This window comes from Pongo abelii, chromosome 18 (genome assembly GCF_028885655.2).
Source record: "Pongo abelii isolate AG06213 chromosome 18, NHGRI_mPonAbe1-v2.0_pri, whole genome shotgun sequence".
Lineage (NCBI taxonomy): Eukaryota > Metazoa > Chordata > Mammalia > Primates > Hominidae > Pongo > Pongo abelii.
The window spans coordinates 3,281,598-3,292,617 of NC_072003.2; the positions used below are offsets into that span (position 1 = coordinate 3,281,598).

The following is an 11,020-nucleotide window of genomic DNA, read 5'->3' on the forward strand; positions in this document are numbered from 1 at the left end:
CTGGGCTGTGCCGACAGGTTCGTGTGGGGCTCCTGGGCCTCCTGCAGCCGCGTAGGTTTCGGGGACCGGGTCGCCTCCCCCTCCGGAGGCTCTCACGCGCTGGTGTCCGGTGGCCTTGGGAATTCTTTTCTTTTAACAATGTGTATTCCTTGGGTCCTACCTAACACTTCTGCTGGTTTCTTTTTCTTCTCTTTTAGAGTTCAATATTTGCTCTGCTCTTTTTTGTTGTTTGTTTGTTTGTTTGTTTGAGACAGAGTCTTACACTGTCGCCCTGGCTGGAGTGCGGTGGTGCGATCTTGGCTCACTGCAACCTCCGCCTCCTGGGTTCAAGCGATTCTCCTGCCTCAGCCTCCCAAGTAGCTGGGATTACAGGCGCCCGTCAGAACGCCCAGCTAATTTTTGTATTTTTAGTAAAGATGGAGTTTCACTATGTTGGCCAGGCTGGTCTCAAACTCCTGACCTCGTGATCCGCCCGCCTCGGCCTCCCAAAGTGCTGAGATTACAGGTGTGAGCCACCGCGCCGGCCTGCTCTGTTCTTTATTATTCTTATTTTTGTTTACCTTGCTCAGTTCCCTCGTTTTCCCCTATCGTCATCTCCTTCCTTCCTTCCTGAGGCTGGCTACATCTCCCTGTCTCCAACCTGGCTTAGCCACCTTAATTAGCACCAATTATTTTGTTCTTACTTCAGATGGGGTTTTTTTTTTCCCTAGTTTTTATTATTCTTTAAGTCTTGACTAAACTGTCAGGTCGATCTCCGAAAGCAGATCATGATTTATTTACTAAAGGAGGAGTCCTCTCCTTACTCAGGGTCAGTGAAGCCGCCAGCTACAGGAGCTGGCATTTATTGAGTATTTACCATGCTCGAAGCTCTGCTAAGTGGCTTTGTGCATTATAGTCAATTCTTTCTTTCCTTTTTTTTTTTTTTTTCGAGACGGAGTTTAGCTTTTGTTGTTCAGGCTGGAGTGCAATGGCACCATCTCGGCTCACCACAACCTCCGCCTCCTGGGTTCAAGCAATTCTCCTGCCTCAGCCTCGCAAGTAGCTGGGATTACAGGCATGCACCACCATGCCCGGCTAATTTTTGTATTTTTAGTAGAGACGCGGTTTCTCCATTTTGGTCTGGCTGGTCTCAAACTCCTGACCTCAGGTGATCCGCCCGCCTCGGCCTCCCAAAGTGCTGGGATTACAGGCGTGAGCCACTGTGCCTGGCCCCAATTATAGTCAATTCTTTTTTTTTTTTTTTTTTTTGAGACGGAGTTTCACTCGTTGCCCAGGCTGGAATGCAATGGCGTGATCTCAGCTCACTGCAACCTCAGCCTCCCAGGTTCAAGCGATTCTCCTGCCTCAGCCTCCCTAGTAGCTGGGATTACAGGCATGTGCCACCACGCCCGGCTAATTTTGTATTTTTAGTAGAGATGGGGTTTCTCCATGTTGGTCAGGCTGGTCTCGAACTCCCTACCTCAGGTGATCCGCCAGCCTTGACCTCCCAAAGTGCGGGGATTACAGGCATGAGCCACCGCGCCTGGCCTATAGTCAGTTCTTGAGAGGTAAGTACGTCCCTACACAGATGACCCGTGAGTTGAATGCAGACAGCAGGTGTGTTCTGCTAGACTTGTATGGAATTCTTTTTTTTTTTTTTTTGAGGTGGAGTCTCGCTCTGTCCCCCAGGCTGGAGTTCAGTGGCGGTATCTCGGCTCACTGCAAGCTCCCCTTCCCGGGTTCACGCCATTCTCCTGCCTCATCCTCCCGAGTAGCTGGGACTACAGGCGCCTGCCACCACGCCCGGCTAATTTTTTTTGTATTTTTAGTAGAGACGGGGTTTCCCCGTGTTAGCCAGGATGGTCTCTATCTCCTGACCTCGTGATCCGCCCGTCTCCGCCTCCCAAAGTGCTGGGATTACAGGCGTGAGCCACCGCGCCCGGCCGGAATTCTTAAATTTTAAAACTTTGTCATCAATTTAAAAGTCAGGAGGTCACAGAGGAATCGAATTGTTTTTTGGCTTCTCTTCAATGATTTCTCAAAGGCCTCTGAAGTCCCTTCTCCCTCCCATTTTACACCCAAGCCGTTGGTCCCGTATGTAAGCTGGTGGCTGGAGGCATTTAAGTTTTTTGTTTTTAAATAGAGTTGGGGGCCGAGCGCGGTGGCTCAAACCTGTAATCCCAGCACTTTGGGAGGCCGAGGCAGGTGGATCATGAGGTCAAGAGATCGAGACCAGGAGTTTGAGACCAGCCTGGCCAACATAGTGAAACTCCATCTCTACTAAAAATACAAAAATTAGCTGGGCGTTGTGGCAGACGCCTGTAGTCCCAGCTACTCAGGAGGCTGAGCCAGGAGAATGGCGTGAACCCGGGAGGCGGAGCTTGCAGTGAGCTGAGATTGTGCCACTGCACTCCAGCCTGGGCAACAGAGCAAGACTCCGTCTCAAAACAAATAAATAAATAAATAGAGTTGGGGTCTCATTATGTTGCCGAGGCTGGTCTGGAACTCCTGGGCTCAAGCCATCAGCTCACCTTGGCCTCCCAAAGTGCTGGGATTACAGGCACAAGGCACTGCACCCAGCCCCGTTTAAGTTTTTAATGTCTGCTCTACTTACTGACTCACCCTACCCTGACACCTTTCGGAGCTCTTTTAGGGGTTGCTATTGCCATATGGCAACTGTGGTAACCCTCTCTCCTAGACCTGCCTAGATCCGAAAGCCAGCCCTGGAAGGAATACCTCTCATTCTCAAGAAGAAGTTAATGTCTGCCTTATAGTAGATGTCCAATACATCTTTGAACAATTAAATAGATGCTCAGACTTCATTTGACCTAATTTAGGTGATCCTATGGAGGGATCCAAACCTTTGGACTCCCCCAGTATCCCTGAAGTGGCCCCTTTTGCTGGTAGAGAAACTTTTGCCCAAGAGTCGGGACACATCGACACATCCACTTTTGGGGGGCTTGGTGCGCTCCTGGGACTGTGTGGGGTGAAAGGGTTCCTTTCAGGAGTGAATTCCCTGTCCCTGGACACTCAGCTCTCCTCCTGGTTGGCAGAGTGAAGAGTGTCCTCATTTCCAGGACCCCTCCCCACTTCATCTTTCAGTTCATCGCTCACTCTGGCTTGAAAACAGTACTGACTTGTTAAGTTGCATGTCTCTCTTCGCCTTGAGGCTTAAAACACCTAGAAGCCGGGTGTGGTGGCTCATACCTGTGGTCCCACCTACTCAGCAGGCTGAGGCGGGAGAATTGCTTGAAGCCAGGAGTCCGAGACCAGCCTGCATGATACAGTGAGACCACATCTCTAAAAAATCAAAAACAAAAACAGAACACCTGGCCAGGCACAGTGGCTCAGCCCATAATCCCAGCACTTTGGGAGGCCGAGGTGGGTGGATTGCTTGAGCTCAGGAGTTCGAGACCAGCCTGGCCAACATGATGAAACCCTGTCTGTACTAAAAATACAAAAATTAGATGGCCGTGGTGGCACACTCCTGTAATCCCAGCTACTCGGGAGGCTGAGGCAGAAGAATCGTTTGAACCCAGGAGGTGGGGGTTGCAATGAGCCGAGATGGTGCCATTTTACTTCAACCTGGATGACAGAGCGAGACTCTGTCTCAGAAAAACAAAAACAAAAACAAAACAGAACAACAAAATCCCAAAAACAGAACACCTGGAAAACACCAGACACAAATCCCAGGAGTAATTTTTCTTTCATCAAATTGACAATAGCATCAATCAGAATCCCAGGACTCCTAAAACATGTTTAACTCCAAAAGCAGAGTTGCAAACTCAAATGCTACAGGGGCCAAGCAGGCACTGTGGCCACCTAGAAAGTGGACCCTGAAGGTGGGGAAGGTGGGTCCAGCATCGGTAAATGTTCTAATTTTTTTTAAAGAATCAATTTTATAGGCCGGGCATGGTGGCTCACGCCTGTAATCCCAGCATTTTAGGAGGCTGAGGTGGGTGGATCACCTGAGGTCAGGAGTTCGAGACCAGCCTGACCAACATGGAGAAACCCCATCTCTACTAAAAACACAAAATTAGCCAGGTGCGGTGGTGCATGCCTGTAATCCCAGGTAATTAGGAGGCTGAGGCAGGAGAATCGCTTGAACCCAGGAGGCGGAGGTTGGGGTGAGCTGAGATTGCGCCATTGCACTCCAGCCTGGGCAAGAAGAGCGAAACTCCGTCTAGGAAAACAAAAGAATCAGTTTTATGAGTCTAACTTTTTAAATGTTAGAAACTAAGTTTAAAAAAAAAAATTAGCTGGGCTCGGTGGCTCATGCCTGTAATCCCAGCACTTTGGGAGGCCGAGGCAGGTGGATCACTCAAGGTCAGGAGTTCGAGACCAGCCTAGCCAACAAGGTGAAACCCTGTCTCTACTGAAAATACAAAAATTAGCCCGGCATGGTGATGGGCACCGGTAATCTCAAATACTTGGGAAGCTGAGGCAGGAGAATCACTTGAACCAGGGAGGTGGAGGTTGCAGTGAGCCGAGATCACGCCATTGCACTCCAGTCTGGGCCACAGAGCAAGACTTCATTTCAAAAAAAAAAAAAAAATTAAACCCTCTGGGCATGATGGCTCACACCTGTAATCCCAGCACTTTGGGAGGTGGGAGGATTGCTTGAGATCAGGAGTTCAAGACCAGCCTGGGTAAGGAAGCAAGACCCCCATCTCTACAAAAAAAATTAAAAAAATTAGCCAGGCATGGTGGCATGCACCTGTGGCCCCAGCTACTTGGGAGGTTGAGGTGAATTGCTTGAGCCCAGGAGGTTGGGGGTACAGTGAGCTATGATCGTGCCACTGCACTTCAGCCTGGGTAACAGAGCAAGACCCTGTCTCAAATAAATAAATAAACAAACAAACCCTTGAAAGCCCACACAACATATCACGAGCTGGTATAGGGGCAACTGTGCCTGTTTTACTGTGTGAAGCTGTGCATCTCAGGGGATTCTGGTGAGCCAAAGACATCGGGCATGGGAATGTTTCCCAGGGAACCTTCCTGGAATCTGATTCCAGGACTGGGCCCCTGGCCCTTTTCCTGACAGCCAGCCCCCATGCCTGCCCAGGAGAAATGGTTCCTTCCCCCAGAAAGTAAAGCACCGTCTCTGTCCTCTCCATTTGAGGCCTTACTTCTCAGGGTCTAAAGCGAAATGGTGCCTGAGAGGCAGAATCTGCAGCTGCCAGGAGTGTTTGAGAACCTAGGACCCCATTTATAGCTAGATCACACCCTCTATCGCCAAGCTGAAATGGGCCTGGAAGAATCAGATTTACCAACTTCTTCCCAAGGTGTGGGGCCTCCGGGTTAGGGGGAGTTCCCAGCCTGTTTCTCAAGTTCACTCTTAGGGAGAGAGTTCTGTGCCAGTCTTGGGGGGACCCAGAGGGCCCTTGACTAGGAGTCCCTAAATGAATTCAGGGTCCCTCAGGAGACAATAACCTTCAGAAACCCTGAGTGCTAAAATAAATGGTCCTGCCCTCTCCACCCTGCAAAATGCCCTTCTTTCTACCTGTGAGGACGACTGCAGTGCTCTCTTTGAAATTTCAAATAACACAATCTTTCCACAAAATGCATCTTCCATTTTTCTGTTTTGGTGGCTCTGCCTTGCTGGCATCATGAACGCGTGCTGGGTAAAGCCATCCTCATGAGCTGGCATTGCAGCTCTGGGAGTCACCTCCCAGCCAAGAGCAGGTGCAACCCGGGCTCGGGACTCCACACCCGGAACCCTCAAAACCGGGAACGCTGTAGGGCTGCGGCTGCATGGGGAATGGGATCTGGGAGGGACTTCCTGTTGTCCCTAATCCCAGTCTCCACCCGACTCCCCCGCCCGCCCCGTGCAGGCTGTGGAGACTCCCTTCCCGGGGGAGGGGGCCCCCGCTGCCGCAGGTGCCCCCTCTGCCTCCACCCCGGTGAGAAGTGGGTGCTGGGGAGGGCATCTGGATCCCGAGACCGGCGCAGATGATCAGCTTGCAGGAGGGGATGGGGTCAAAGGTGGAAGGCTTCAAGCTGGCAGGAGAGAAGGGGGCCAGGACCGGGTTTGGGAAGGAGAAGGACATTGTCTGCCAGGACCAAGAGCAGGATGGGCATCCCAGGCCTGGGGCAGGTGGTTGCAGCTGCAGGGGGGCTGCTGAGAGCGGGCAGGTTGATTTCTGAATTCCTGGTGGGGCTGGGAGTCAGGTAGGGACACAGGGTGTTATGTCCTGGGGTCGGGGGACAGCAGGGCCTGGATTCCCCTGGCCTTGACGGGCGGGGCCCCACCAGCACCTGTTTTGCAGGATCTCTGCAGAACTTTCTGCTCCTGATGACAGGAAATAGCAATTCCAATTTAGCCTCGGCTTTCCCTGAGCCTGTTACACTGAGATGCGAGGCTCTTGCTTCAGCGATAAAGGGGACAATACAAAATAGCATTCTTTCAAAAATAGGACCCAGAAAACATCACAGAGAGTGGGACCATCGGATAGGGTCTGAGAGACTTTCTTTCCGATTGGGACCAGGGAGCGCTGGTCCTCGTGGGGATTTTCAGGGCTCTTTGGGGATGTCCAGGAAGCGAGGGCTGGTTTCTGTCTGCTCTTTCAGGCTCCTGGCCAGAAGCCGGAGGGGGCTTGGCCAAAAAGAGGGAGAAACAACTCAGCTGTTCTTTCTAGCTCTGAAATAGAAAATGTCTGCAGACGGCGGAGGCATCCAGGACACCCAGGACAAGGAGACACCCCTGGAGGTACAGATGGGGCTGGGTGAGGGAGGCGTGAGATGGAAGAGGCCGGTGTAGAGGAGATTTTCAAGGCACGGAGTCTGGACCCCTGGAAGAGTTAGACTCACTGGGGTGGGGAGATCAAAGAGAAGGTGGCATGCTGGGTAGTACCCTCTGTCTGGAATTTACAGCATAACAGTTTTGCTTTGCTGGTGAATTCTCTAGTCAGTGGCCACAGGAGATGGCAGAGGTCTGGGTGGGGGTCCTATCAGTGAGGTTTTCTTTCTGAGCAGCGCTCAGAGCACACAGGGAAACCTGTTCTCCTTCCCTGTGCTTCTCCACCTGGAACCACAACTTCTCATTTCTCTGGGTCTGAGCTCCCGGTCCTTTCTCCTTCCTGTACCTGCTACCTGTGTGTGTGTGTGTGTGCGTGGTTGAGTGTGTGTGTGTAATTACTATTTGTGGGGGACCTGGGTCTCTGGGCTTGGAGCTGGAGGAGTATGAGTCAGTGACAGGCCGGGGGCCAGTCCCTGGCCTCTGGGAACCAGATGTGTCATCTGTAAAATGCAGACCACATGCCTGCCATTCCCACCCGTCTCGCAGGGTCATTGGGAGGCTCTAAGGATAACAGGCATGAGGCGCCATCATCTATGGTTTTCACACCATAGAAGCACAAAGAATTGTTAGCATGGTTCAGTTTCCCATCCACTTCCCGTGTGCCTTGAACACCTCGGGCGTGTCAGCAGAGCCCCACACGTTGGCATTCTCTGCTGGCGCTGGCTTCCGTCTGGTGCGCACAGGGAGGGGAATAATGGCCAGTGCCACCCTGTGTTTCTCCAGGACTTTCCTGAGCCGGCAGCTCCTTCTCCATCATTATCTGTGTGAACCTCATGACCATTCTGTGCAGGGGCAGAGCAGCTGCGTCCTGAAGGCTGCCTGGTTGGGGAGGGGTGTCGCTGGGTCTGGCACCCAGGCACCCTGACTCCTGGCCTGAGGTTGTTTCCCTTCAAGACCCAAACACATTCAGGGCATGGAGGAAGGAGTGTGAGGCCCCAGCAGAAGGCTGGCCAGTCCCTGTGCTGTGGATGAGGCCCCACCAGGGCCCTCCCTGACCTTCCCAAAGCTTTTGAGCTATGTGGTCCCGGGGTGTGGTCTCATCCCCAGCCATGGTGTGTTAGTCTCCCGTGGCTGCTGTAACAAGTTTCCACTCTCTGGGGGGCTGAAAACAACCAGAATTGACTCTCTCACAGTCCTGGAGGCCTGCAGTCCAAAATCTAGGTGTCAGCAAGGTCACACTCCTTTTGAAAGCTCTAGACTAAGAGGACCCTCCCTTGCCTCTTCCAGCTCCTGGGGGCTCCTGGTGTCCTTGGTGTGGGCATCCCTCCAGTCTCTGCTTCCTTCTCTGTGTCTCTGTGTCCTCTCCTATTCTTGTAAGGACATAAGTCGTTATTAGATTTTAGGCTCACTCTAAATCCACGATGATTTAATCTCAAGATCTTTAACTTACCTGTATAAAGACCCTTTTCCCCAATAAGGTCCCATTCTGAGGTTCAGGGAGGACATGGATTCTTAGAGGACACTATTCAAGCCAGTATACTTGGTTTCCTCATACACTAATAGACAGCAGTCTACACTGCTGAGGTCAGTGTGAGGCTGGAGCTGAGAAGGGGTAGCTGCCCTTGGGGACCATGCCCACCGGCACCGTGGAAGTGGCTTGGTGAATATTCCTCCTCTTGCCACCCGTCCTTGCTGGGGTGAGCTGGATGAAGGCAGCAAGGACAGTCCTTCAAGCTGTGTCTTGCATGTTGGTGTCCGACCCTGCCGGAGCGCCCCGGCATGCAGCTCTGGCTGTCTCTCCCACTCATCCAGGTGCTGATGGGGCTGTCCTTTCTAGGTTCCAGATCGTGGACATCCTCATCAGGAAATGCCTTCTAAGCTGGGGGAGGCGGTACCTTCAGGGGACATTCAGGAGTCATTGCACATTAAGATGGAGCCAGAAGAGCCACACCCCGAGGGGGCATCGCAGGAGGATGGGGCTCAAGGTGCATGGGGCTGGGCACCCCTAAGTCACGGCTCTAAGGAGAAAGCTCTCTTCCTGCCTGGTGGAGGTAGGAGAGGGACGGGGAAGAGGTGCTTTCCCAGGGAGGCAGCTGTGGGGAGGTGGAGGCTTGGCCCAGGTCCAGGTGGGGCTGAGGGTCTCTATGCCAGCAGGGGACGCTGTCCCCCCGTGGCCCACAGCCCCCTGGCAGCCTCAAAGCCATCCGACCCTGTCCTTGGGTCGGGCCAGGGGTGGAGTTTGAGGCAGCTGGAGTAGCAGCAGGTCCAGCAGGATGAGCTGGTCAACCTGAGGACCTCTCTCCTCCCACAGCCCTCCCCTCCCCCCGGATCCCGGTGCTTTCCCGAGAGGGGAGGACCAGAGACCGGCAGATGGCCGCAGCGCTCCTCACTGCCTGGTCCCAGGTGAGTGGCCCTTCCCCGGCCCCTGCATGGTACTCAGCCCTTCCTGCATCTGCTGGTTCTGTGTGAAAGCCAGGACCCCGCTGGCCCCACTTGCAGCCAAGCCTGAAGCCTGGGGCTCTTGCTAGTGTTGCTGGAATTGTCCAGGCTCAAGGCCCATGGTCAGGCCTGGGCCAAAGCTGGAGGAGAAGCAGCAGGAATTAGAGACACAGGGCCTCTCATTGGGAGCCGCTGGGAACCGTCCTCCGAGGTCTCAGCTGAGGATGGGGGCCGCATGGACATCCTAAGTCTTAACTGTGGTCCCTGAAGATACCTCTTGGTCTTTGTTCTTTCTCAACTCCCCAGAAGGCCTTGGGTGGCTCACCCACTTCCCCATCAGATGGAAGTGGCAGGCCTCACTCGAGACAGTGGGTTGGGAGTCCGGGATCTCACCACACATCTCATGCCATGGTGTCCCTCCACCGTGTCCACGTCATGTCCTGGAGAGTGGATGTTTCACATTGTTTCAGATGCCAGTGACTTTCGAGGATGTGGCCTTGTACCTCTCCCGGGAGGAGTGGGGACGGCTGGACCACACGCAGCAGAACTTCTACAGGGATGTCCTGCAGAAGAAAAACGGGCTGTCACTGGGTAAGCACTCGCCTGGAGGGGGGACTAGGGTGTTAGGGAGGGGTCCTGCTCTGCCGTCTCCTCTTTCCTCCCTTCCCTCCCTCTTCCTCCCACCCTTCTCCTTGTCCCTTGAGACAGCACTGTTCTATAGAAACTTCTGTAATGATGGAAATGTTCTGTGTGTGCTAGGATGGGAGCCACAAGCCATGTGTGGCTGCTGAGCACTTGAAATGTGGGTAGAGCCCTTGAGTTTTTAATTTTACTTGGTTTTGTTTTGAGACGGAGTCTCGCTCTGTCGCCCAGGCTGGAATGCAGTGGTACGATCTTGGCTCACTGCAAGCTCCACCTCCCGGGTTCACACCATTCTCCTGCCTCAGCCTCCCAAGTAGCTGGGACTACAGGCGCCCACCACCACGCCCGGCTAATTTTTTGTATTTTTAGTAGAGATGGCGTTTCACCGTGTTAGCCAGGATGGTTCCAATCTCCTGACCTCGTGATCCACCTGCCTTGGCCTCCAAAAGTGCTGGGATTACAGGCATGAGCCACCATGCCTGGCCAGTTTTACTTGGTTTTAATCAGCTCAGATGAGAGTTTAAATAGCCGCATACGGCTAGCAGCTCCTGTACTGGATGCTGCCCCAGGAAGTCCGCTTTTCCTGGGTTCATCTGCAGGGCTCACTCCTGTAGCTCCATCTTCCTTTCCATGCCCCAACTTCAGAGGTGTCTGAGCAGCTAGCTTGGCTTTGGGGCCCGAGGGCTGCTTGCCCTGGAGACAGATGGCATGAGCTGAACTCCCCAGGCCCTGCAGACCCTGGGGTATCCCATCTGCTTTGAGGAGCAGGTGCTTGTCTCCAAGGGGCCTTGGTTCCCTTTGTTTCTTGGATGGTAAGTATTTAAGTCCCAGAGCTTTTTTTTTTTTTTTTTTTTTTTTTAAAACACAGCCTTGCTCTGTCACCCAGGCTGGAGTGCAGTGGCACCATCACGACTCATGCAGCCTCGACTTCCTGGGTTCAAGTGATCCTCCTGCCTCAGCCTCCTGAGTAGCTGGGGCTACAGGTACCACCATGCCCAGCTATTTTTTTCTTTTTCTTTTTCTTTTTTTTTTTTTTGGTAGAAATGGGATCTCGCTATATTGCCCAGGTTGGTCTTGAGTTCCTGGGCTCAAGCCATCCTCCTGCTTTGGCCTCCCAAAGTGTTGGGATTATAGGCATGAGCCACTGTGCCCAGCCATCCCGGAGCTTTTGACTCCTCAATTCCAGACTTTAGTTTTCATATGGAAAAATCAGTATTCATT

At 53.0% G+C, this 11,020-nt stretch overlaps 1 protein-coding gene and 1 long non-coding RNA gene across 12 annotated transcripts in view; one reads left to right on the forward strand and one right to left on the reverse strand.

The window, feature by feature from the left end:
* ZNF205 (zinc finger protein 205) overlaps positions 1–11,020 on the forward strand; it is a 13,720-nt gene continuing 2,700 nt past the window's right edge. The window contains exons 1-5 of one of the 9 annotated variants that reach the window (XM_063717172.1): positions 1–17; positions 6,550–6,688; positions 8,556–8,769; positions 9,030–9,121; positions 9,628–9,748. In XM_063717172.1, the coding sequence (XP_063573242.1) occupies positions 6,632–6,688; positions 8,556–8,769; positions 9,030–9,121; positions 9,628–9,748 (484 nt within the window). In that variant the 5' untranslated portion in view covers positions 1–17; positions 6,550–6,631. Of the gene's footprint in view, positions 18–1,532; positions 1,548–5,765; positions 6,689–8,555; positions 8,770–9,029; positions 9,122–9,627; positions 9,749–11,020 lie in introns of those variants that run through there. The other 8 variants (XM_063717173.1, XM_009250390.4, XM_063717169.1 and 5 more) reach the window with 8 other exon arrangements.
* Positions 8,128–11,020, reverse strand: part of LOC112129445 (uncharacterized) — a 20,413-nt gene continuing 17,520 nt past the window's right edge. For all 3 annotated transcript variants that reach the window (XR_010137707.1, XR_008514803.2, XR_008514802.2), the window contains one exon: positions 8,128–9,720. This is a non-coding gene — a long non-coding RNA (uncharacterized LOC112129445). The remainder of the gene's footprint in view (positions 9,721–11,020) is intronic.